The sequence below is a fragment of the Polyodon spathula genome, chromosome 2 (genome assembly GCF_017654505.1).
Source record: "Polyodon spathula isolate WHYD16114869_AA chromosome 2, ASM1765450v1, whole genome shotgun sequence".
Classification (NCBI taxonomy): Eukaryota; Metazoa; Chordata; class Actinopteri; order Acipenseriformes; family Polyodontidae; genus Polyodon; species Polyodon spathula.
The window spans coordinates 69,187,733-69,215,694 of NC_054535.1; the positions used below are offsets into that span (position 1 = coordinate 69,187,733).

At 39.0% G+C, this 27,962-nt stretch overlaps 1 protein-coding gene across 2 annotated transcripts in view; it reads right to left on the reverse strand.

Annotated features, from left to right (window-relative positions):
- The window catches only part of LOC121299626, a 103,679-nt gene that overhangs the window by 31,159 nt on the left and 44,558 nt on the right, over positions 1 to 27,962 (reverse strand). For both annotated transcript variants that reach the window (XM_041227482.1, XM_041227474.1), the window contains exons 6-7: positions 21,168 to 21,290; positions 1,330 to 1,560 (exon numbers count right to left, since the gene is read on the reverse strand). In XM_041227482.1, coding sequence (XP_041083416.1) covers positions 1,330 to 1,560; positions 21,168 to 21,290 — 354 coding nt within the window. The remainder of the gene's footprint in view (positions 1 to 1,329; positions 1,561 to 21,167; positions 21,291 to 27,962) is intronic.

The window sequence follows — 27,962 nt, forward strand, 5'->3', positions numbered from 1 at the left end:
TATTTCTATACACTGGTACCATCAAACACCCTGACACTGAGAATAAACCAGCCAAGTACTATACTTCCATTTGCAACAAGAATGCATGCATCTCATTCAGTATGCTTAATTCATTTCAGATTACAGATCATTAAAAAAAACATTAAAGAAGTAGTGTGTGCAGAACATCATTTTGTATCTCGATTGAGAGTGGTGACATCTAAAGGCACTGGCAGCTCTATGTGATTTTATATCTTGCCTCGGGGCCAGGGGGTCATAGGGTCAATATACATCCCACCACAGCATGTAGATAGGAGCCTGCCCTTCAGCTGAACAGAGGAACCACCTGCTCCATGAATTTAATACAGAACTTTTATTTCTACAAAGTCTGTATAATATATTTTTAATGAGTTTACCCTCGTAGTCAATGCTGTTCTCAAATCAGGTTTTATATTTACCTGCATTCTCGTGTAGACTGATGGAGACCAATACTGAATCGCTAAACATGATCTCTGAATTACATGTTTTCATGCAGGTAGGTATATAAAGGATGTCAATTATACATCTTGAGGTGCTCTAGTACATTTCCACACTACTGTATAACACTGAAACCTCGACTTAAAATAACGATGTTGGAATGGAAGTCGAGTTTTTTGTACAGGGTGGTTGTAAAGTCTATAATAACCACTTTCATTGCAATGAAATGTGGTAGGTGGATCTACCAAATGAGGTGCAAACAGATTCAATGACCATGCCTTTGGTCACAAAGGGTCTTGTAGTTGACACTTATAATTCTAATGCACTGCTTCATATGGTCACTATTTGTCTCTGTGAATGGATTTTTTTTTTTTTTAAACTTTAAAAACAGCAGAATACATAAATTATTTTCCATGTACACGCAGCACCTCTTGACAAATGGCATCTATAAAATCAATTAGGAATGTTTTAACCCACTGATTGATTTTAAATCCTCCCTGCATTATCTTCATACACACAAATAACTGAATGGTATTGTTTACATTTAGAAACATCCACAATGTTGTTTTAAAAGTTTGGATACAGGCCATTGTTTTGTTAGACTGGAGCAGTGCGTTTCGAGTGCTCAAGCTGGTTCAGATGTTTAGTACTTCAGTGAACTTAATTCTCATTAATTCAACTCTTTACCTTGAGAAGCCTCACTGCCCAATCCAGTGATCCTACATTTATTGTCTGAATACCAGTGAAGGCTGCCTGACTTCTCCCCGGGCAACACAGCATTTAAAAAAAAAGCACAACCTTGAAGAGATGTGAGGGCCACTTGCACATTTAGCTTTGTATGTAAGCCTACATCCGCAAGCAGCATGGACTCACCCACGGAGCGGAGGGGACTATGAGAGACAGGGTCAGCAGGTCCGAGCAGCACTCCTCCAGTGCTAGATTGCAGCGGCTTGCATGATTTAATAGTCTAGCGTAGACGGCTGGCGCAAGGATCTTCCTGGCTTGTTCCGGAGGGTCTGGTCCTGGGGCGAGGATCAAGCCCAGTGTTTGCCTCATGCCTTGCAGGTGTTTGAGCAGCTGGCTGAGCTTGGATTCCAAAGCGCTCTGATGAGACACGAGAAGAGAAGAAAACTACTGTGAACATTGTCAAACAGAGCTGACTGCTGCTGGATGAGAGGTCAGGGGTCGTTGTTTCAGCACCTGCCAGTGCCAAACACTAAACACTGACCTGTCAAATGCAGGCTTCAGTAGACATTAGAGGATTTAAAAAAGCATCAATAGTGCAAACTGCTCCTGTGTGTTTCAGAACCCTGTGGGTAGCTCTGGGTGGTGTGAAAACAAAATGTGCTGGAGGGCTAGCCCACAAACACCACAGCACAGTAATTCATGACTTTAGCCTTTAATATATGAAAACAAAATTTTGCCCTAAGCAGCACTAATACCACATATGAAAGATGTGGCAGGTTTCCTAAGCCTATTAACAGCCATTAACTTGTCACTGGAAGAGGCACTTCCAGAGCAAAGATCCACCCATTTCAGTGGCACACCTTGCTGCTAACCTGCATCAGGTTCCAGGCTGTAAGCAAAGAAAGACATTTTATGAGAAGTGTTCATTATTATTTGTATGTATTATTCCTGTTCATTACAGAGGGAACTTGGACTCCACAAAATGACATTCATGCTGATGATTCAAATTAAGTGACAAAAAATAAAATGCAGCGCGAGATTGCAAAGACACAAATGTTGTGTTAACTGTGATCAGTAAATAAAAAAGAGCCCTGACTATATTATAAAGGACTTGAATAGGAATAAGCATAAAAATCTAAAAGGTTGAAAAATCCTAAAGCAATCCTTGGGCTTAAAAAATCAGATAAAGAATTACAGAATAGCATTGTTTGTTCATGCCTGATGATACATGGAAACATCAATTTGAAAGTAAAACTTCTAAAAAAAATATACCCTAAATTTAAATAACACTAGCGTGAAGAGAACCTTTTGTATAAGTTCTTTCTGCACCCAATATATGATGTATACTACGCAGAAATTCTCCCTACACTTGTGATGGTAAACGTATCTTCTGTCAACACGTTGCTGCCTGATAAGGTTTCTTTTTCTCATACCTATATTTCCGTTGCTTGCCTGGTTGATTTTGATGCTGATGTAGATATTGACAATGTGCTAGCTGTGACATTAAAGAATCTATTTCATCCATTTCATCTAAGGAAGGCAAACAAAGAGCTGTACATACACTAAATGAGAGTCACTGAATATTAGCATAATGCAAAAATAATATGTTCCTGCACCTATACACACTTTTATTGTTTTAATGGCAGGCTGGAGAAAAGGGCAAAACTCTTGTATTCATTTTTAAACAAAACAAAAAGCCCCAATCGGCAGTGATACAAAGGTTAAAAGATCCAATCAGCAGTGATACAATAGGTAAAAGATCCAATCAGCAGTGATATAAAGGGTAAAAGATCCAATCAGCAGTGACGCAAAGGGTAAAAGAACCAATCAGCAGTGAAACAAAGGGTAAACCTCCTCTGCTGCCCTTGTTGACTTGGAGGGTATTTTCAATGGAGTACAGTGGTGCATACCATTGAGGAAGGGTGTCTTTCAGTAGTTGTACACTATTTTTCTATATTCAAAAGAGAGTAAGTTCTAAGGTTACAGGATGCCTGTGTAAATGTAAGCTTAGAAGTACGTTTAATACAAGATTATTAACACAGTATATATATATATATATATATATATATATATAATGTTAGGAGATTTTTTTTTCTAACAGGAACAAAAGGTCTAACATTTTCCACCCATCAGTAGTCTCTGGAAAGCAGACAATCCCCATCTACAAAGAAAAATCCTACAAATAATCAGAAAAAAGACTGCAGACGTGCTATCTATCAGCTATATAGGTCAGAGGGTACATGGGTCTTGAGGTTCATATGCAACTCATTACTACAGACTTGTGAACAATTTGTAAATGTGGGGCTGCCAAATTCAGTAGGTTTGGGGGGGTACCGAGAATGCCCCAGAAGTGCTGGAACATGCTGAACTGTGAAATCATTCCAGATGACATACTTCACTTCCATGTGCAGAGCTAACAGGCTTAAAAGTGTTAACAGCTACTGGAGGATAAATCCCAAACCAGGTGTTAGGGAGGCAGAATGGAATCCAGTCCTCTACAAGTGATTATTTATTGCAGCAAGCTGCATGGAGAATCGCACAGGCTGGGGAGAATCCATCTGGTTCTTTGGGGAATGTGTTGGTGTAAGGAGTAAACACTCTCCCAATTTTATGATTTGCTAATGTTAACACAGTAAAAAAAAAATGCAATCCATATCTCCAGTGGTTGAACCATTAATCCTACTTGGCCAGAAAATGCAGCATGGACAGGATGCCAGTTACCAATTTGGTCTTCACTGTAGCAGTGTTATGTTATCTAAAACTTTGAATGCTCAATCGTAAAGTCAAGTTGACAAACTTATATAAACATTCACGACTGCATATATAAGCTCGATAATAGGGCAACTCCTTACAATACAAACTGAAAGCACAATAAAAAGCATGTCACATGACATACATCTACCACCAGAGAGGTAGACATAAAATCAGAGCACCTCCATACAGCACAGTAATTCCCCGACAGGAGGGACGGTAATGAACATTTACTAGTGATAATTTACAAAAAAAAATAATCTGGCCGCTATTAAGAACAGGAATACTGAATTGTTTGTTTTCCAGCCCAAGTTCATTAGAGATCTCAGCATGCATGCTGTGACGCAGCTACAGCTCCGGTTTTGTATGAAATAATGTATCCCATGTTGCTTTCTGAATAGCTTAGCATAACTTGACAACTCTTATTCTGGCAGACCAATCCTGTTGTTTTTCCTCCCACCTTGGCCATCCAAAATCCATGTTCTGGCTCAATGTTGAATCATGTCACTCAGCTGGTAGGTACATTACTGTCCTGTCCATCACCTGCAGAGTCAAACTAACCACAGGCAGGAATTTCAAACCTGTGGGCTTGCAGAACACATGTGTATAACTGTACCATGTTAAGTTTCATATCTATGTATCTGCAATGCCAAGAAAAAGTTTGTGAACCCCATGATAATTATGGAAATTCCATAGTTTTATCATGATAGCCTTCTTGAATCAAAACCAGTCTTTTCTTAAATATCCAATAGGGTTTATATTAACCAATTCCATGTCTTTTGAAACAAAATGATGCATGAATTAGACAAACAATGAGTAACTAAGATTCAGGTTATGTGAAAAAGTAAGTGAACCCCTGGTTTTATCAGCTCAATTAAGGGGATAATTAGAATCAGGTGTTTAAATAATTAGGTAGATCTTCAGGAGCGAGTTTGGGAGGCCCCTCCCTATATAAAGATCAGAAAGTTTGTGAGTTTGGTCTTCACCATACAGATGTGTGGAAACACGTCATGCCCGATCAAAAGAAATTTCTGAGTGCCTCAGAAAAACAGTTATTGATCTGCATCAGTCTAGAAAGGGTTACAAAACCATTTATAAAGATTTGGGGCTCCACCAATCCACTGTCAGTCAATCCTGGGTAGAGTGACTGACCACAGTCAATCTACCCAGGAGCAGTCGAGCGGTCGTCCTACCAAAATTTCTCCAAGAACAAACCAGAAAATCATCAAGGAAGTCACAAAGAACCCCAGAGTAACATTCAAGGACTTTCAGCAGGCCACTCTCACCTTGGCTAATGTGAGTTTTCATAACTCAACTATCAGGAAAAGACTGAACAAGAATGGTGTTTATGGAAGGATAGCCAGGAGGAAACCACTGCTCTCTAAAAAGAACATTGCTGCCCGTCTGAAGTTCGCCAAAGAGCACATAGATGATCCACAAGACTTCTGGAACAATGTTCTCTGGACAGATGAGTCAAAGGTAGAACTTTCTGGCCTCAATGAGAAACGTTATGTTTGGCGAAAACCAAACAATGCATTCGAATAGAAGAACCTCATCCCAACCGTCAAGCATGGTGGTGGGAGTGTGATGGTTTGGGGCTGCTTTGCTGCCTCAGGACCTGGACGGCTTGCCATCATTGACACCACAATGCATTCTGCATTGTATCATAAGATTCTAGAGGAGAATGTCAGGCAATCCGTCCGTGAGCTGAAGCTGAACCAAATGTGGGTCATGCAGCCAGACAATGATCCTAAACATACAAGCAGGTCTACAAAAGAATGGCTGCTGAAGAAGAAATTCTGCATTTTAGAATGGCCTAGTCAAATTCCGGACCTAAACGCCATCAAAATGTTGTGGCAGGACCTGAAGCAAGCTCTCCATGCAAGGAAGCCCTCAAATGTCACCAAGTTGAAGCAGTTCTGTAAGGAGGAATGGGCCAAAATTCCTCAAAACCGATGTGAGAGACTGACCAACAGTTACAGGAAACGCTCAGTTGAAGTCATTGCTGCTCAAGGGGGTGCCACCAGTTACTGAATCTAAAAGTTCACATACTTTTCCACACGTGGATATTGAATGTTGAATCATTTGTGGATAAATAAATGTTGATAAAGTATCATGTTTTTGTGTCATTTGTTTAATCTGGTTATCTTTATCTATTATTAGGACTTAGATTAAAATCTACTAACATTTCAGGTTTGAAATATGTGAAATATGTGAAAATCCTAAGGGGTTCATAAACTTTTTCTCGGCACTGTATCTTACAATGCATATATTTTCTCTTTTTTGCAAATATGTTTTCTTTTATTTATTTCAAAGTTTGGCAGGGCAACTTCTCGAACTCCACAAAATTCCCACAAACTGTTTTAACAATGAAATAAAAGAAATTGTGACTGAAGGTGTTTTAAGATTAGTACTGTGGATCAATGCTGTCACTCTAAAGTGTAAAAACCTTCTTTTTTGCAAAGCTCATGTCACTGTGTTTGTATCGCATGGATAAAACCCTGGGAGAAGTTCACAGCAAGATGTTTTGGACTGCACCACCAGATTTAGTTTGTTAAAAGATTATATAGACAGACAAGGGGAAATAGTAGGAGTGAGAAAGGGGACTTGTTGGAAAGAAGCAAAGTATACAAGCTTATAGAAGTGATTGCATTCGATTTATTTTCTTGCCCCTTTACCATAAATTAAGCCAGACCGTGACTGCTAGGCTGGGCCACAGGCTGTCTGTATACAGTGAAGTACTATTTAAGCACATTAAATTGATGTCTGACAAGAGTTTCTGTCATTTTGTCAAGGCTTTAGCACAGTGCCTTCTGAAACACCTGGGAATGCAAAGGGAGCACTTCGGCAGTTCAGTGCTGCAAAAGGCTAATCACTGAATTCAGTCATTCACAAAGCTAATAACAGTCACTCTTTCTTCTAGTTCAAAGAAGGCTGCTCAGCCAAAATGTCAATTGCTAACCTCCCTTAGATTACTAAGAATAGATTGTGTGTGCAACTTAAATTATAATAAATAAATAACAACTACTACGACTACTAATAATAAATAAATAAATAAATAAATGCTGCTAAAAGGCTGATGATTGCTACTGTTACAGCAGCTTGATGTCGTTATGTCTGGCTCCTTTTTTCTTTCTCTAATTACAACAGCAGAAGGGAACGGTCATCAGAGTCAAGCCTCCAATGATTAATGATGAAGAAGAGGGCTCCGGCTCGGGCATCAATCACTGCAGGCTCTCCTTGTCTTCCCTTCAGAGCAAGCTTCCTGCTGTCCTGAGCATCAGCCTTCCAGAAGATGGTGCAGCACCATAACAAACCCAACATCTGCTTTACAATCTGGGTAAAGAGTGAGTCTGGAAAGCTCAACTACAAATCTGCAAACGTGTCTGGAGGTGAGAGACATCATGAGCTTAGCACTGGAAACAAACATGTGTTTTGTATCAGTGCGCTGTACGCATTTATCAAATCTCCATTTTTAATTATAATAATTCAATTTTTTTCCCCATCAGCTTTCATGTACTGTAACCTTTGATCTTTTTCAAACCAGCAGTTCTGAAAGATAACCACCTAATGCCCACAAGAGAAAGAGATTGATGCACTCCTTTGTAACAGCACATAGCACTCTGTATTAATGTAATATAAAATATAATATATTGGAGCAAATCCAAGCAAGGGCAATACCACTTACAATGGATGTTTGTCTTGGAATTCACTACTGAAATACAACACTCTACTTGGATCTACTTTTATTATTGCTGTCACTTGGTCAGCATGTGAGAGCATTGTAAATGTATGAGATTACTATGCACCCAGGGCACTCTGGAAAAGATACACGCTATTACAAACTTTGTTTAAGTGTTTAACAACCAAACAATATGAACACATTATAAATAGGTTACTGTACACAAATGTGTTTTTCATCTGACTATAGTATGCAATGATTTCAAAACCTTGCAATTAACTGATTGGGAAAACACTAAAATATTAATATATTGCAGGAAAAAAAAGTGTTTTCTGCTTCAAAATGTACAAAAAAAGAAAAGCTATAAGTCAAAGCAGCCCGGATTTAATTGGTGACAATTTGGAATTCCTTACACGAAACTGTACTCAAAATGAAAAAGGAATCAGGAAGTACCAGATCCCATGGAAACCCAGGTATTCCTCAAGTGCACAAACTCAAAACACTCAGCTGGTAGCAGTAAAACAGAATGGCTTTGTCTGAGAGACTTCCAACCTAACCCTGGTAATACATACAGTATGCATGCATGTGCGTTGTAATATAATTAGTTACATGTAATTCCATGCACAGTGTAAAACACCTTGTTTATGTGAAGGGTTGCTTTCCTGGAAACACACTGCATCCTGATGATCCTATGTAGTGTCTCAAAAGATTACAGGACATTTCAAGCAAAATGAACAAACACTTTGCAGCTTTAAGCTGTGCAGGTATATGTACACACACTCACTCACACACGTTGTCTGACTGCTCTTACTGTATATATAAATCAGTAAAAGTAGTAGAAAATACAGGAACCACATGGTTTTGATTATAGGCATTTTGTACAATATTTGTAGTAAACATAATTTGAACTCCAAAGTATTGTTGCTATTATTATTTGACTGTACAGTTTAAAACAAGAATAACTATTTGTGTGTGTGGCAAAGTGTCCTGCCCCTTTGTGTTTATTAGTGTTTTGTGTTGTATGTAGTGTGTTAATGTTGGTGTTTATGTATAAAATATGGGTTATGAGCATGGGTGTTATAAACGCCACGTGCATATTTAAGTGGGTATTGATATGTGAACACAGAAGTACACAGATTAGTTCACGTGCTGGGATTCAAGTGAATAGTTAATTGGTAATTAAATCACAGCACAATTGTATATATAGATGCACAAAGCACTCACTCGGGGTTGTGGGTTCGGGAAGTGGAGAATGGGTGAGACAGAGAGGAGAGTTTATTTAAAATAATAACAATTGCTACAGCGTGCTGGAAGTGCCAGCACGGTACTTGTTTAGTGTTCGTCCACTCGTTTGTCTGTCTGTTTAGTGTTAGAACGTTTTCTTCGTCTGTTTATTTTAGCTCAATTGCTGTGTTGTTTTGTTCAGCATCTTTATTTTCTGATTGTTCATTTATTAAATGATAAACGCAAGCAAGCGCTCAGCTTCAGCAAAACTCCACGTCTCTATCCTGTGTGTTATTGTTGCGGGTCTGATGTCACCACTAGTCATCCTGTTCATAGTGGGACAATAGCAAAATATATTCTGACATACTGTACATCAAATGGAACTCTCTCTCTCTCTCTGGTATATGTAATTTAAAACATCACACTGATAAGGTTAACTTATAAAGGTCTATTGAATATTTTTAATTTGCATCTGTGCAGTGTCAGAACGAAGTAGGGATCTACTTGCAATTCTATTGTACCATAATCATTTAGGCCAGCGGATATTATTATATGAATGTGGCTTGTGAATGGATCTTTGTGTATATGGTGGGGTGGGGGTTGTACAGTTTTCTAATGTAATCAACGAGTAACCACAGACTGTCACAGCCAGTTTGTTACACTCCACATCCAGCAGGTCACTCCATTGACAGCATCTTGAAAGACTCCTTTATCTTTCCCTTTGCATGTTGCCCTTTTCAGCGTTTCCTCGTATTGGTAGCAATATGTCATTCTCCTGCTCGACTTCCATCAAATGTATTCCTGGGAGGCACGTGTCAGTAAGAGCTTGTGAGCAGCTGTGTAATGTTGGTAGCCCCACTGGTAATCAATTGTATTGCCCTCTCGTGAATGAAAGAAATCCACTACAATGATTCCATTTAACATGGGGGGGGGGGGGGGGGGGGGCGAACCAAGTTTGGCTTAGAGAAAACGGTAAAGCAAGCCACAACAATCTCTGTTGCTCACAATAAAAGTGACCTCATGCAACTACTGTGTAGGTTAGTAATTGGACTCTCCGTCAGCTAAACCCATTTACAGCAAGATTATGTTACTGATATTAAAAACAATTTGGTGCAGTGATGAAATAAAAATATGATAAAATTATATAGCCTACATTCTGTTCTTTCAAAACCCATTTGCATACAAAAAAGAAAACAATGATTGCTCATAGTCTGAAATTGCAGCAGACTAGGTTTACTAAAACACGGTCTCCACATAACTGGCCCCATATTGTCATTAATGTGTCATTCAGTGAGCGAGATATTTCCAGTCTGCAAAATGAATGGCAGCCTCCCATGGTCTGCTGTCTGTATTTCAGTTGGAATTTAAGTGTATCTGGTACCAGCAGGTACCAGATTCCATGTGTTTGTCATGTATTTAAGTGTATCAGGTAAAAAAAAAAGATATTAACTGTACATGATGAAAAAAAGCTGAATTCTAAAATGCATTTTAAAGCTTACAAAGCTGATACTTGTCACTGGTATTTTGTGATGCGGGATGGTTAGAGACAACCTTTCTCTTTTAGAGACTCCTCCTCCTCCTCATCTGCACATTACGAGAGGAAGTCAAACTGAATTCCCTTTTTTATCAATGAGCTCTAACCGCACTGGTTACAAAGAATGAAAGAAATACAAACACAGCAGAAAATACAACAGAAAACATACAGGATGAGGAAGCCACTATTTTATGTCAATTTAAGAGATGTCATACACACAGCTTGCTCTCACAAAAAAAAAAGAAAAAAGAAAAACCTTATCTAAAACATTTATAGAGGAGTAAAGAATTCCTGCAGAGTTCCCAGTCACTTCATTTGTGTATAAAATAAGAATATGTAACTATAGTACTTTAACAGAGTAGAGTTGTCAGTACAAGTGTTCTATATACGTGGTTTAATTAAATTTACAGAAAGCTTTTGACAAAGTCCCACATAAAAGATTAAGTAGAAAGTAGAAAACAGAAAGTACTTATCAGAGGGGAAACCTCAAAATGGAGCGAGGTAACCAGTGGAGTACCACAGGGATCAGTATTAGGTCCACTGCTCTTCCTAATCTACGTTAATGACTTTCTGGTAGTAAGCAGATTCTGGTATAGTAAGCAAACTTGTTAAATTTGCAGACGACACAAAAATAGGATTTGCAAAGACTGTTGCAACAGCAAAGGTGTAGATGGCATTCAGAACTGGGCAGATACATGGCAAATGACATTTAATATAGAAAAGTACAAGGTGCTGCATGCAGGCAATACAGATGTGCATTATAAATACCATATGGGAGATACTGAAATTGAAGAAGGAGTATATGAAAAAGACTGAAGAGTTTATTTTGACTCAGAAATGTCTTCAACTAGACCAGGGGTGTCACACTCGAGTCCTCGAGGGCTGCAGGGTCTTTGGGTTTTCATTCCAACTTAAGCTCTCAATTAACATAATTGATCTAGTTATGTGTTCAATTTGACACACTTAATATTTTTCAAGGTCTTTTACAGTTTATGGTTTTTAAAATGCTCTTGATTTAAGGTATACTGCCTATTAAACATTTTGAGGCCTGAAGAGAAGTGTTAAATGTCTCCAGTTAATCAAATAATTAGACCAATTAATTAATTGAGAGCTCAGGTGGAACAAAAGCCAGAAGACACTGAGGCCTTCTAGGAACTGAGTTTGACAACCACGATCTAGACAACATGGGGAAGCTATAAAAAAGTCCAACAAAATGCTTGGATATATTGTTGAATTTAAATCAAGGGAAGTAATGTTAAAACTTTACAATGCATTAGTAAGACCTCATTTTGAATATTGTGTTCCGTTCTAGTCACCTCGCTACAAAAAGGTTATTGCTGATCTAAAGAAGAGCAACCAGAATTATCCTGAGTTTAAAAAGTATTTCATATGCAGACAGGCTAAAAGAATTGAATATATTCAGTCTTGAACAAAGATAACTTTTTTTACACAGAAAATTGTGGGAGTCTGGAACCAACTCCCAAGTAATGTTGTTGAAGCTGACACCCTGGGATCCTTCAAGAAGCTTGTTGATGAGATACTGGGATCAACAAACTACTAACAACCAAACGAGCAAGATTGGCCGAATGGCCTCCTCTCGTTTGTAAACGTTCTTATGTTCTTATGTATATAAACTATGAAAAATACAACCGTTCTACAGAATAATATACAGACTGAACCAAATGATTTAATTTTATATGCCAGAACCATTTTGCCACTATAGTTCCAAGTACAACATAAACTTTCTATATGATTCAAATATGCCTGTTTAAAAGAACTTTGAGGGAAGTGTGTACATGAATTATTTTCAAATATAAACAAAGGCATTTAAAAACCTTGTCTCACTCTTAATATAAAAAAGTGTCAGACAGCCATTTGAACAATGCTATCAGTTTTCATTAACTCAGTGTCATGACTTCACTTTCATTAATAGCATATGTACCAAATTCATAACATCAGCTATCTGGCATTGAGGCAAAAAAAATAGAAGCCAGCATTAGGGAACAGTATAGAAACGTCAACACAAAGTTCAGTTGGTCTATAGAATATGTTCAATGTAATCAAGTATAAAATATAGTAACACATCATTTGTTTGTTATAAACTTTACAGAAAGCAACAAAAGCTTGGCCGCTGTACTGATGAGAAGTGTATCATTTGGATTTCTTGAAGAATCGCTGCACGATTCTTTAATACTGATCTAGTGGAAAAAAAGACTTGGAAAAAAATGTACTTGCAGTGGCTTGACAGTGTCGATAAGTAAATACATTTCTTTCCACAAGAAAGGGTGACCCAAACTCCAACCAACACTGACGGAGTTCATGTTTAACAGGACAGTACAATTATTTTATAGTATTAATTTTGTACCTGTTCATGAGATTTCTTTCTTTCCACAACACTAGAGCTGGCTATCCTCTTTAACCGGGTTTGAAACATCTGCCCAATAGCTTCTTTTCCTTGATGAGCTGAAGCAGATTGTGCCAAGCTACTGAGCCCTGGAGGAGAGATTTCAGCTTGTGTCCTGTCTAGTCTTTCCAAGATTTGTTACAAGCATTATCTTAGTGCCTTCACTTCACCCTGAACTTAAAGCAGCCTGGTCTTTTTATTTTTTAAATAGAGTAGTCTCATGACCAAACTGAAAGCAATTGCAGATGGGTCATAACAGGGAACAAGGACTCATCTGTGTAGAAGTGCAGATGAATGACTGAGAACAGGAGGCACAGTATATCAATGCTCCTCCACATATGGCTTTCAGTCACAAAACTAAAGTTGAGAACAGCTGTATTTCCTATAGATGAGATCTAAGAGCTGCCCCTGGAACTTTGCATTTGTTTGGCATCATCCTACAGAGCTCTGTAGAAGTAAAAGGGTTTTGGAGGAAGATCCAATGGTAAGTCTCTATCTAATCAAAAAAGCCCACAAAGGGTTAATCAAGAGCAGGCGATCTCCTTTGTTCAAAAGTGTCCGCAGGGTATATCTGTTTATACATTTATGGTTGTTCGTGTTGTTGATGGCACAATTTACTAGACGTACTAGTGCTTTTATGCGTAAGGGTTTCTATGGAATAATCAAGTAGCGGAGTCTGGTTACCGAGGGAATATTTACATGCAGCCAAGTGTAACTCCAAGTGTAATAATTCTCGAGGTACCCTGGTGATGCTGTCCCATTATTTGATTTATGTTACACTTGGGATTTTAAAGTTTACAGTCCTTCTATGTGCACACTTTCAGAATGGACAGATGTTTTCACTTCAAAGTGAAGGAGGCAGTGCGGTGGCACCTATGGGACTAACGATACAGAGTAACTGCATGGCTATAATTACTGTACCTCTTTAACTGTCTAACTACATGGTTAAGGGTATATGTATATGGCTTGTGTTGGATTTGTTCTGGTTTTGCATAAAATAATACAGTAATTGCATTGAATAACATAAAACTAAAAACAGTTGAAATGGAATGATTTTGTTAGCAAACAATCCCTAGAAGAATTGACAAATCATGATTTCCCCTCGTGTACGCTGAAAACTAGTCGACCTCACCAAGTTCTACCCACTGCTCTGAATTCATGTTGCGTACTGTCACGTCTCAGTGAGATACCTCTGGGGACCCATTCCCACTTCAAATTGAAACTGGTAGACCAGGTTCCCTGTTGTTATGTTTTTAACAGAAATAATGAGGCTCAGTAGGATAGAATTGATTAAAAGAAAATGAATATCTGTTTTCCATTCCAAAGAAAATTATTTAAAAATAGCAGTACTTAAACAAAACCTAGTAATACAAACATTTAGAGAAATGTTTCTACAACAAGGGGTTGTAAGTATCTTGTATACGTGTTACGGGATTGAAAAAAATGGTCTCAAATTATTACAACGATTCTCTTTAGTACCACTACTATAGTGTATATCATGAGTTTTTAAAGTTATGAATTGGGTTAAACACAAGTGAGAGACATGTGTTAAACATGTGTGTGTGTGTGTGATTATGTCAATGAAAAGATGTTGCATTAAGGATACAGTAAGCCACCTACAATGTATTGAAAGCTGTCAAAAGCATTTGTTGTGTTCAGTCACTGTTAGATTTCAGCTTTAGCTTTTTACACCACATTGTACACGTTCAATGGCTTAGTGATCTGAAGCAATTAAAGCAAGCCATACCCCTTGAAAGACAAACACTGACAATATTTCTCAGCTGGCTTTCACTATACTTTGAGGATCGTCCATATTTTGACTTTTTTCCAGAGATAACCAGCCTCTCTTAAACTCTGTGAATCTTTCAGGGAATGGTTTTACTTTAGGGTGACCAGACGTCCTAATAAAATAGGAATCATCCCAATATTACGGAATTCATCCCGTAAAATGTGAATTTTTTTCTTTTCTCATTCGGAAATTTCGTATATGTGGCTGCTGTACTGTCTCGTGGTGCAACAACCTGTAGTCATATGATGCGGTATGCGTCATGTGTTTTACTTGGTGTGTTTGGTTTTACTGGCAAAGTGTCATGGTGGCTGGTGTTGTTGACGAGCCTGTCACTGAAAAGCAAAAATACAGTGCTAGTACCGAACGCAATGGGAAAAAAAAACTGGATTCTATCATATGATTGTTACAAAGGCATTATGTAAATTGTGTAAAAAAAGAGCATGGCATCACACAGCAGGATACAATTATTATTATTATTATTATTATTATTATTATTATTATTATTATTATTATTATTATTATTATTATTATTTATTGTGACTGTGAATTGATGCTTGCGCAAGTAATCGAAGCTCAAAAGTAAAGATGAATTTCAGCACGAGTTGCAAGGAGTTATACAGTTATGTCATCGGCAAAAAGGATGTTATGCACATGCCCAAATCATCCAGTTGTGGTACTTGCTTCCTTACTAAAACAGAGTGCTGTCATTTGCAACATCTCCCAACAGTTGCAGCCGACATTCTCTGTCTGGCGTGGACTTGTCCATACATTGAGACTGCAAGTCTGCATCCACTGAATTGGTTGGAAGTGTAAGGCAAAGCCTTGCCAAGTTATACAGATATGGAAATCAATTAGAAACAGTCCCAAAACTCGGCTACCCAAAGGTATCTGGCATTCTTTAATAAAGTCCATATATGCAGCACGTTCGTTGTCAAACTATTTCTCCCATCCAGGAATTTATTTTATCAGTACAGAGTCAAAACAAAAATGTCTATTCGGGTCTAAAATTCTAACTGCGTTTAAAAAGTAAACAGCAGGTTGTTTGACCCGAGGTAGCTGTGCTTAATTGTACCTGTAGTGCTGATTTAACGGCTACAACCGACACAGGAATTTATTTTGGTCTGCGCTGACTTTCCAGTTTGTTTTCTGAAAGCTGTTGTTTGTTTTAAGTTCTACTCAGCAGCCTCTGTAGTAGCCTTTTGTTTAATGTGTGATTCTGAAGATAGCGATCAATCGTATTTTCTTCAAGTCACATTACAAGATGCGCAAAACAATTACCTCCATCTGCATGTACAGTTTATTTGGGAAATGTATTTGCGAAATATACTTTGCTTGTTTTGCTTTGTCGTCCATTTTTGGTATTTTACATCTAATGCTAAAAACTAGATTTTAGCAACCTAAATCAAAACAATGGAGCACTGCCTTTGTCCCACCTGCTACACACTGTACAGCAGGTCACAGAAAAGCCAGAACAGATTGGTAGGCTGATTAAAACATTGTTGTCATCTGAACAATAAACAAGAAAGTTAACCGCTTTGGAGTTTGTTTGTTTTTTTGTTTTGTATTATTATATTTCTCTACGTTTTTGTTTTTGTCTAAGTGCAATGCACACAGGAAGGCAAAGGAATAAAAAAAAAGCCTATCTACAAAAGACACGTAGTTTGCGTCACTTGCGTTGTGCAGTAGTTCATTTAAACAAGGTTTCTTTCTTCCTACACCAACTGAGTGTCTAGATTTTTCAATCTTGCTATCTGGTACCCCTAGTTTACTTCCATATCACTTAAATACATTACTACAAATAAATGTGTAACTAAACATTGTGCCTACTCCTACTTTAAACATATCTATAGTATAACTATATTGTCATTCTGTACCAAAATCGAGCACAATGTTTCTCATAATATTTACATTTCTTTAAGATAACTGACTACATCTGCATAGTTAAGTTTTAGTACTTGTACCAACCATGGAAAATTACACACTCTAACCTAAATCACATATTTTAATTATCACAGTTGGATAAAAAAAAAAAAAAAAGTCTGTAGTCTTCTGGGTAGATTGGATCAACTTATACCCCTCTGGGATAAATCACAGCTGGAATTTTTTAGAGCATTTTACAGTATTACAGCATTCACCTGGATAACCACAGTTAGCACACCGAAACAAGACTTTCTCTCTGACTATTACAAATATAAATATAAATGGATATGACCACATGAGTTTAGAAACTTATTTCAGGGCATCAGAGTTATGATAATTACCTAATGTTTCTTTTAAAGTAAGAAATGTAACTACTAACGCATGGGTGAATGTACCAAAGCCGTTGCAAGGGCAACATTGTAGAACAAATGGAATGCTACAAGGCTAAGTCGAGAAGCTGCCTTGCATGTTACCATACAGAACCCCAGTAACAAGTAGCTAGGGTTAAACAATTCAGGGAGAAACTCACCTCTATGCCTGTGTTGCAAGAGTCAACTGAGAAGCCATCCTTAGCACTCTAGTTCCAAAACCAGGGCTTTGAGGATCCACGACATTAAGTCTGTAGAACCTGGAAAAGTATGGGAGTAACCCACACCACTGCATTGCAATGTGCTTGAGAAATGCACCCTGGAATAAAGCCCACGAAGTTGCCATGCCTGTGGTGGAATGGACAGTGAGCTTTTCTGGAGGGGACAAGTTTGCCTGCTCATAGGCAGTCCTGACTGTGTTTCCTATCCATTTGGACAGCCTATGCTTGGCCTTAGCTTGACCATGGGACTTATTCCCAAAGCAGACAAAAAACAGTTCAGACTGCCTCCAACTTTTCATCTTATCAAGGTAGAATGCCAGGGTCCGCACTCGTTTGAGTGTATGGACTAATTGCTCTCTGTCGGACTGGAAAGGAGGTGGATGGAAAGCCTCCAATTCCACAGACTGGTTGACGTGGAATGCTGAGATCATCTTTGGCAAAAAGGCAGAACTGGTACGAGTGACCAAGACTGAGAGTCAATTTTGACTTGGCAAGCTGAAATACACCCACCCCTCATTATATTGCCCCTCAATATACTGCTGATTCGAATATATTGTGGTCCTGGAGTTGGCTCCCAACTTTTACAGTCTAACTGCACATGCCTTAGCTGCAATATACATAGACAATTTCATGCAGAATTACTGTTCATTTTATTTTGTACTGCACATCACAAATTAAAATATACAGAACAATTAAAAACAAAGCATTAATATCGCACTGTTATCATATGCACACGCATTGCACAATAACACAAAGCAAATTAAATATGTACTTGATGAAGCAGTTTTTTAATCAATGCACTAGCAAAAGTCACAAGGCAATGACGTCAGCTCCCTAGTAACACATCTCCTATGTTGGGAATGGACTCTTTCAATGCAGCAGTTTGGGCATTTAAGAAAGGAGGAAGTTTAATTAAATTAATTGGAGAAAGTTGATGAGAAGCAACTACCCTCCACAGTATGAATTAAAATGTTGTACTGCTTTTTATACTATTTTAACAACTATGATCTTTCAGTTTTGTATTTTTAATATATAATTTTTTCTCAATAAAAACTTTTTCCCCCTTAACAATGTTGATTATGGTGTGTAAATAAGTGGTGAAAAATCCTCATTTAAATGCATTAAACACTGAGGCACTGAAACAACAAAATTTGGAAAAAGTTCAAGGGGGTGTAGACTTTCTATAGGCATTGTATAGCAGATTTGTATTGGACCCCGACAACAGCGATATATTGAGCAGGTGGTGTAGCTGCCAGATAGCCCTTTAATGTAAAGGAGGATTTCATAAGGTCCAGCATGCCTGACTGAGCAGGTCGCGAAGTTTGGGAAGTCTCAATGGCTGGCCGCTCAGGAGCTGGATCAGGGTTGAAAACCAGTCTCCTGGACTAATAAGGGGCTACTAGGAGCACCTCAGTCCAGTTCTGCTTGATTTTCTCCAGACACAGTGGGAGCAGGGCAAGCAGTGGGAAGACATACAACAGTTGCCTCGGCCACTGAGGTGCCAAGGCATCTACCACCAGCAGGTCCCCTCCTCCTATTATGAAGAAACAGAGGAGACAGTGGGTTGATTCCTGGGAGGCCAAATGATCTACCAAACTGCTCCCAAATGAGGCTCACAACATCGGGGCCTCCACTCTGAGGCGCTGGGGACTCTCCTTGAGAGGAGGTCCACTGTCCAGTTTGTCACCTCGGGCAGTATATGTAATGCCCGCAGTGAGAGGGAATCTCATGTGCTCAGAGCAAAAGCTCACAGGCCACGCAATGGAGACTGGGTGACCTGAGGCCACCGTGGTGGTTGATGTAAGCCACCACTGTTGTGTTGTCTTCACAGACAAGCACATTTCTCCCTCGAACCTCCTGCAAAAAAGGCCAGGTAAGCTGCCTGTACCTTCAAAACAGTGATGTGGAGACCCTGCCAAGGGGGATTCCACACACCCTGTGCACCCCTAACATTTCACACAGCATCCCAGCCCAGGCTTGACATGTCCCTGGTAACTATCTCCCTTCTGGTGACACTGCCCACCACTACGCTGAGGTGTAGATGGGACGGCTGTTTCCAACAAATGCCTTTACACACATACGGCTGAGGTGTCCTGCGGGTCCGTGACTGATGTTATATTCATGCCCTGAATGGGCTTGAACTGCAGTGAGTGAATGGTAGTAAGCACCCAGATATCCGAGGTCAATACTCTATGAGCGGGTCAGTGACCTCGGTACCGGTACGGTACAGGACCACTTGGTTCGCAGTTACCATGGGTAGCAATGTACAGGGGTGCCCACCTTTACAAGCCACTGGCAAAACCACTCAGTCAACGTCCTTGTGCTTCGTCCTTCGGATGAGACATAAAACTGAGATCCTTTTTTAAGTGACTCTGCAGCAACAGTTGTAATGCATAGTTCACCCCCTAGTCTCTGTAAGTTGCTTTGGATAAAGTTGTCTGTTACATTTCTAATTACTAATAAAAATTTATAACACAAACTACAAATGAGATTGGACTACAATTGTTAAAACATTCAAAAGTGTGCTACCACTCAAAGGTAAAGCACAGTTACTGCCTGGAAGTTAATTTAGGCACTTAAGGTCTGCCTGCAGCTTTTTAAATGGAAGGTAGCAGCTTTGAGACAGTTCCACAGGGGACTCCAGGAGGAACCTATGCTGTATTACACATTGGCTGTTCAACTTCCAGGGAGTGTGCTTTAGCCTCAGGGAGCCCCTGTAGACAGCATTTATCAGCAGTGATTACAGCTCCCAATCAGTTTGAAGGGTGCAAAAATTACAGCAGTGAAGACAGAAGTAATTGACTATTCATGTCGCAATTAGTACTGTCCTGATTCAACACAAAGACTCCAACCATTACAGACCCCAGTTTAACATGTCTGCTTTAATGATTACTATTTCAAATCTGCATGAAACTGGACGTGACCATTAGGGTTACAACCAACTCCCTGATAGTGTTCCTTAGTCACAGTGATCAAATCAGATTAGATTTGTTTAACAACAGCATTAGCTATATTGAACCCCCCAAAGCAGACTGAATGTAACATTCATACACAGAGAGATGAACTCCAAAAGACTCGGGCTCACATTACAAGGATCTGGTGTGTCAACCATTTCGTATAGCACAGAGTTTATTATAATCCCAGTAATGCCTTCACAGACCCAATGTACCCAGTAGACAAGCACTGCTTTACTTACTGCTATTCAGAATATACACTACAGCTCAGTTTGGAAGCAACAAATGATTTACAGTGACTGGGGGTAGGGATTTATAGAACAACTGGGGGTAGGGATTTACAGAACAACTGGGGGTAGGGATTTACAGAATGACCGGGGGTAGGGATTTACAGAATGACTTCCGGTAGGGATTTATAGAGTGACTAGCGGTAAGGATTTACAGAGCGACTGGGGGAAGAGATTTACAGAATGACTGGGGGAAGCGATTTACAGAACGACTGAGAGTGGGGATTTACAGAATGACAGAGTGGGGATTTACGGAACGAGTGGGTGTAGGGATTTACAGAACAATTGTGGGTAGGAATTTACAGAGCGACTGGGAATAGGGATTTACAGAGCGACTGAGAGTAGGGATTTACAGAGCAACTGGGAATAGGGATTTACAGAATGACTTGGAGTAGGGATTTACACAGCAACTGGGAGTAGGGATTTACAGAACGACTGGGAGTAGGGATTTACAGAACGACCGGGGGTAGGGATTTACAGAACGACCGGGGGTAGGGATTTACAGAGCGACTGGGGGTAGGGATTTACAGAGGGATTTACAGAACGACCGGGGGTAGGGGGACCGGGGGTAGGGATTTACAGAGTGACTGGGAGTAGGGATTTACAGAGCAACTGGGGGTAGGGATTTACAGAGCAACTGGGAGTAGGGATTTACAGAGCAACTGGGAGTAAGGATTTACAGAGCTACTGGGAGTAGGGATTTAAAGAATGACTAAGGGTGGGGATTTACAGAACGACTGGGAGTAGAGTAGTAGAAATCTGTCATTCTTTGTCTCTGCTAAAATACCTATCATCTTCCTTCAGCAATGATTAATTCCCTGCTAAAATATAGGAGCATGCTGAGCACAAAGAAAGATCGCCCAGGAGGCTCTTCCATTAACTGCACTCACCACTTGCTGTAGGTTCAGGTTGTTTGTCTTCCCATAGCAGAGATCCAGCAGGGTCACTGGCTGTTTGGTCAGATTCCTCACAAACAGCAAGCAGGGCATGGAAAGGTTCTCCACATTAGTGACCTGCGGTATAAATACAGGACTGATGAATACAGGTTGTGATCTGAAGCTGAACACACCACACTACCCCAAACAGTGGCAATGCTATACAATTCAGCTTGCATCAATAGAACCTCATCAATTCCACATCAACAACAACAATTCTGTAGTATTAAAGAGCAAGGCGATGTAAGGCCGGCTTGTAGGTCATTATAATGAAGCTTTTACATCAGCCCTGTATCTCAAAAGGAGAGCAGGTTACTATACATACAGTATACAGGAGACTCCCAGTATAGTTAATGCGCCTTATAAGACAAGCAGAATCTCTCCCTGTCTCTGAGCTGAATTATTGATTCAACTGAAGTCAAACACAGAACAGAAGCAGATTTAAATGGTGTTTTAATCATTATTATGTTATTTTTTTTGACGTTTATCAACTATTTCAGTATATTCCAGATGGTGTTGCTTGAATAGTATATTGAGTTGTTACCTGCTTTTTTCTACCACAGTCTTTACTTGACTCTGAGCTTCGTTTGAGCTTCCTGGATAATTCTAAATGCTAGGGCTGAACTGACTTCCTTGCGACAATCTGACATTTAAACTGTTGGCCCAATCTACTTAAACATCTCATAGGAGTAAGAGGAATGTAGAAATGTGCGTTACTCTACTCAAAGACAGATCAATGACTTGCTTGGACAGCTGGAGGACTGTGGCGTTATTTTACACTTTTCTGTATCCACAGGAATCTAAAGCAGCTACACTGCGGTACAACGATGACTGGTAAATGTTTTCAGTGCCATCATTTCTTTATCCCACTAAAGCATTTCTAATTGAAATCGTGTTGAAGAGAAAACAATATTCCACCTGTCCATACAAATGCACCATGGTAGTATTAAAATGTCATTTATTTTCAGATGGGAAAACAAGCTACTGTGGATTGGGTGACTGGCTTCTTTGCAGTTTACAGTTTTCTGATGAATCCACTGTTCTTTGTGTTCTCTTTCACAAATCTAGTCTTCAGTTAAAATGTAAAATGAATCAATTAAAAAAAAAAAAAAATCAAGGAATGCCATCATAATGATTTTTTAATATGGGACACAGACTGAAAAAACTAAAAAACAAACAACAACAAAATGACTATGAATGTCTCTATTTGCACCTTATGTCTAGGCTCTGGTTGTGAAAGTGTTAGCAAAGATTATTTTTTTAATAGAGCTTGGGAATGTCTGGGAGCAATGCTGTATACTTGTGATGCCATTGGTTTAGGGTTAGAGACTAAGCATGGTACTGTATACTTGCGTTCTCATTGGTTTAGGGTTGGAGACTGGGAGTGGTACTGTATATTTGCGTTCCGACTAGTTTAGATTTAGAGATTGCCGGGGTTCAGACAAAGACTTCCTAGGATACCCCACTGTCTCCAGGGCTCAGTAACGAGATAACAAAGCATGCTGGTTTGATTCAACAGTGACAATGGGACAGGCACCCCCAGCTATATGAGCCCAAGGGAGTATGCATCGATAAGTACAGACACATACAGTGTGAACCCCAAACTACTAAGAATGTATTACGGTCTGTTCTACATATTAGATGCAGACATCTGCATAGCTGCAACGCACATTCTTTCCCAATTGTGAATTCTGTCTTGAATATGGCTTTCATTATAATCAGTGAGATATTCCTGTGACTCATCTATCTTTCAAAACCACAATGATCAGAGAAAAGTCTTTAGCATTTAAACTGAAAGTGCAGGCAAGCACCAGTGGCACACCTGGAAAACAAGCTGGCAGTGGTTTGGGTTAACTTCATACACTGGCTCTGTAGACAAAGCAGATTTCATACTAGTTTACATCATTGTTTTCCACTTGTCGCACTCTGAACAAAGTTTTCTGGTTTTCCTAAAAGATAATTACACATGTTCACTCCCACAAGGGCAGAAACACCCTCAATTCTGCCAGAACAAGCCTGCTGGGAACACGGTGCACAATAAAGCAGGATGCCCAAGACCTGGAACAGAGATTGTAGCTGTGAGGATAAATGACAATCCATTTAAATATTTTTTGGTTGTTGTTTTAGATTTATTGTGCTAATAGTTAACCTGCTTTTGACACCGATATTAAAGACAAACATGTTCTGTGCTTTTGTTTAAGTGTCTCACTCACATCAGCACCTCTTCTAGAATAACTGGAAAGTAAGTAAAGCTCACATTCAGTTTGGTTCTCTCTTATATTCACAGTAAATGCAGGCTGTATACTCCACATGGTTCTTAGAAGAATTGTACTTCTTACTTGGCATTTTCCAATTTTTATGCGCTCTGTGCTTTTTGTGCAATTTTTATTCTTAGAAATTTCACAGAAGTAGATAGCTGTTGTGGGTCCAGATGAATGTACTGTACAGTACAGCAAAGCACACTATAATACAGGGTTCATTTGAAAAGGTACTTCATTTGCATACTAAGGCATTTTTGTTTTTTCACAAGAAAAGACACGGTCTAAGGTGCTTCATCTGTCGTTAGCTTTTCTGAAACTATACCAGAGATGGCCAAAGTTGGCCCTTCCATTCCAGGTCTTTGTTACAGCCCTGGTGTAAATTCTTTAACTGAACCAATTAAACCTTAGTCCAGACCTTGAAGTAGTTCATGATCTCCTTTTATTTGATCGCCTTTAATTCAAGGTTGCACCTCACTGAGTACAGTACTGTATATCAGTTTTCCACAGAGAAATGTGTTTAAATGTTACTACGAGTTATATTGTAACAGGGCAGAGGCTCTGTGTGAATCAATGGCAGTGTACACAAAGAAACAAACAAAAGCCTTTCGAAAGAGATGCCTTCAAAAATACCAGATTGTTTTCCCCCTTACAGCTCCACTGTCGCAGCCACAGAATAAATATTGCAATGATCAATTTTGCTAATTTCTGAACATATGTAGTCAGTTATGCAGCTGAAAGATTTGTTTGTAAATGTATTTTTAAATGCAGACAGTAACTCAGGCTGGAAATAGGCCTACTTCAAGCATTAACCTTGTAGTGCCAGCCCGGGCTCAATTGTTTATATTACTGTAACAAATCTAGTGCCGCTGCAAGGTGAGTAATTATAAGCACTGATAAATGAAAGCCAGACACTGTATATAAACAGAGCAGTAATGACATAGATACTGTATATAAACAGAGCAGTGATGACATAGGATTTACGTGATTATTCTGTATTGATTATTGGAATGTCACACAAGTCCTGCAGCGGTTCACATTTATAAAAACACTGTGCAGTGGTGAAAGTTGACAAGTAAAGTAGCTGATACATTTGTCTTTCTTTAGCAATATCTGTTCTTTACATAAACATGAACACTGCAATTCTAGTATTTTACCAATTTATGGACAGTGTATGTATTTTATTCTGTGGGCATAGCTTGGTTTCAAACCTCATATCATTGCAGCAACCTACAGCAGCCCTGAAAGTGCTGGGACTCCTTTAGCAGGGCTTCTGAGTTATCACTTCACTACAAGCAGTCACTCTCATCAGCCACTGCAAATAGATATACTGTGTGTGTGTGTGTGTATGTGTGTGTGTGTCATACATTATATATATATATATATATATGAGGGCATATATATAGAGTATTATATATAATCCGTGTAGTTCTATAGATATTATATATATATATTATATATATTAATAATATTAATCGTACCTATTCTACTCAATATCGGCTGAGCACGACTCGTTAATGAATTATTATTTATCATATTAATAATATACTAATATTATAAATATTATATATTTAATATAATATTAATATCTGTATTAATATTAACAAGATGAAATTGAGGAAAACAAAACCAGAAAAGAACACTAGAAAAACTACTTCATGGGCAATAAATGTTTTTAATAACTAGTTCAAAAAAAAATAAAAAAAAAAAAAAAAAAAAAAAAACATTTGTCTGGACTTTAAAACTGTTCAACTGAATCAAGTCCAAAAGCATTTTTAATCCAGTTAGAAACCCTGAAGGAAATGAATAGAGCATCTCAAGTTTTTTGGGTCGAGAGCTGGCATAAATCACTCTCTGCTCTGAATAGTGTTTCTGTGGGTTGAATTGTCAACATAATAACTGAAACAGAGTTTAAATCATCCAACCATTTCTTCAGCTCTGTCGCTAATAATTACAGAAAATCTGGCAAAGAGGCAGCCCACCACCACCCTCCGATATCTATAACATATTTAAACAAAATGCAAATCTCTCCTGCTCTCTCTGCCGGCACAGCCGTTGGGCTTTTAAACAAGGCCTAGTTCTGTTGTACCCGCTGTGGACAGGAAGGACAGCACAACCTGACATCAATACAGATGAAAATGGCCTGGAGTTTGTGACCTGGTCGTCTAATGAGCAAACGGAAAGCCACGCAAATATCAGTGAGATCCACCATGCAAGCTATTGGTGTTAAATACCGCGGAAACATGATGTCTTGCATTTCAGAGCAAGCTAGCCTTCAGTACGTTACCACACAATCTGCAGCACTGCTGTCCACATGTCCTATTTTGCTGCTGTCCTATTTTGAGTAACATTTTTAAATGTTAGACATTTTAAAAGCAAATTAACCCACTCCAGGGTGTGCAGTAAGACAATTCTTATCGCACTTCCTGGGTGTTTGAAGGCACTCTGCTTCACATCAAGCCTCACAACGCAGCCAGGGCATGCCATAGGAATTGTCTTACTGCACAACCTATAGGGAGTTAGTTCTTACTTAAAGCACCAACGTACTATTTCCTCTTATTAAATGGAATAATATGAATGTTAAAGAGGCTAATGGATAGCAGTGGTCAGTTATGCAGTGTTACTTTATTATAACCATTCACAGGTTACTCTCCCAAGATATTTAAGAGATTCTTTTCCAGAATCTGTTTAGAATAAAATAAAGTTTGGTATGCATTAAACAGTTTGATGAATTGAAAATACTTTAAAAATGAATGGGTTATAGCTTTGTGAAAAGGGAGAATCATCCGTGCCCTCAATCTTTCAAAATACAAACTGGACTCCTATATTGGCGAACCATTTCATAGTTCAGGTTGCAAGAAACAAAACATTTGATAGATTTCCATTTTTATCTTCATGAAAAATGAAGAGAAAAAAAAATCACATTAAGTCAAAATGTCAAATTTTCATCAGCAAATGTAGCACAAAACAGCTAACACACTGCCCACTGAGGGAGTTCCTATCCTATGAAAGCGATGAATTGTACTCAGCAGTTGGCAAAGCCTGTGCTGTTTTAGAATTGAAAAGCCAGGGAGCAGTTCCTTCTCCACGCCAGGTCTTGTGAGCTACAATGGATGATGGCTTGACGGGAATGGGATTCTGTTTGTATTGCTGGCTCTCATGCCAAGTTTACCATCTGGTATGTAGCTCTGATCTGCACTGATGCACAGCTCCTCAAGAGACTTCTTTTCCTGACTCTTTTTCTCAGCAGGCGTGGGACCAGCCAGAAAGCTGTCAGCTAGCTTTGGGAGGAAAAAAAAGAGCTTTCTAGTTGTTGATGCCACATGGCAACTATCACCTGAGCATTTCATTTAAATTTAGTAGTAAAAAAAAAAAATGTAATCTCAGATGAAAAACAAATGGTAGCGCAGTGGACAACTGTTCCATTTATCCAAATGAAGCAGTCAAGTGATGCTAACAGTAAGAGTTCAGAACTTCTATTTCAGGCAAACTGTTAATGTGTCTCTCCTAAAGTTACATTTGACCGTCCTACACCACTGAAAGCCTGACCAAATATTTTATTTAAAAGAATATTTCAGAACGAAGGAGTATAAATCTTTATTATAACCATTATCAACAATGGAACCTGCCTGTCTGTTGCAGAACCTGCTCCAATGGCAGTAAATGTTTATTGATTAATATAAAGTAAGTATACATCCAATTCATGAGTGAGATTTGTGCTTGATTCCAGCCTTGCTGAAGCACCCCCAGATCATCACCGATCTTCCACCACATTTCACAGTGGGTGCGAGACACTGTGGCTTGTAGGCCTCTCCAGGTCTCCGTCTAACCATTAGATGACCAGGTGTTGGGGAAAGCTGAAAATTGGACTCATCTGGGAGTGCTTCAGCAAGGCTGGAATCGGGCAGATTAGTCCTTGTAAAGGACACATGAATCAAGCCAAGTACAAGGTTGTCCTGGAAGAAAACTTGCTTCCTTCTGCTCTGACAATGTTCCCCAACTGTTAGGATTGGTTTTTCCAGCAGGACAATGCTCCATGCCACACAGCCAGGTCAATCAAGGTGTGGATGTAGAACCACCAGATCAAGACCCTGTCATGGCCAGCCCAATCTCCAGACCTGAACCCCACTGAAAACCTCTGGAAAGTGATCAAGAGGAAGATGGATGGTCACAAGCCATCAAACAAAGCCGAGCTGCTTGAATTTTTGCGCCAGGAGTGGCATAAAGTCACCCAACATCAATGTGAAAGACTGGTGGAGAGCATGCCAAGACGCATGAAAGCTGTGCTTGAAAAATCAAGGTTATTCCACCAAACATTGATTTCTGAACTCTTCCTAAGTTAAAACATTAGTATTGTGTTGTTTAAATGAATATGATCTTATTTTCTTTGCATTATTCGAGGTCTGACAACACTGCATCTTTTTTGTTATTTTGACCAGTTGTCATTTTCTGCAAATAAATGCTCTAAATGACAATATTTTTATTTGGAATT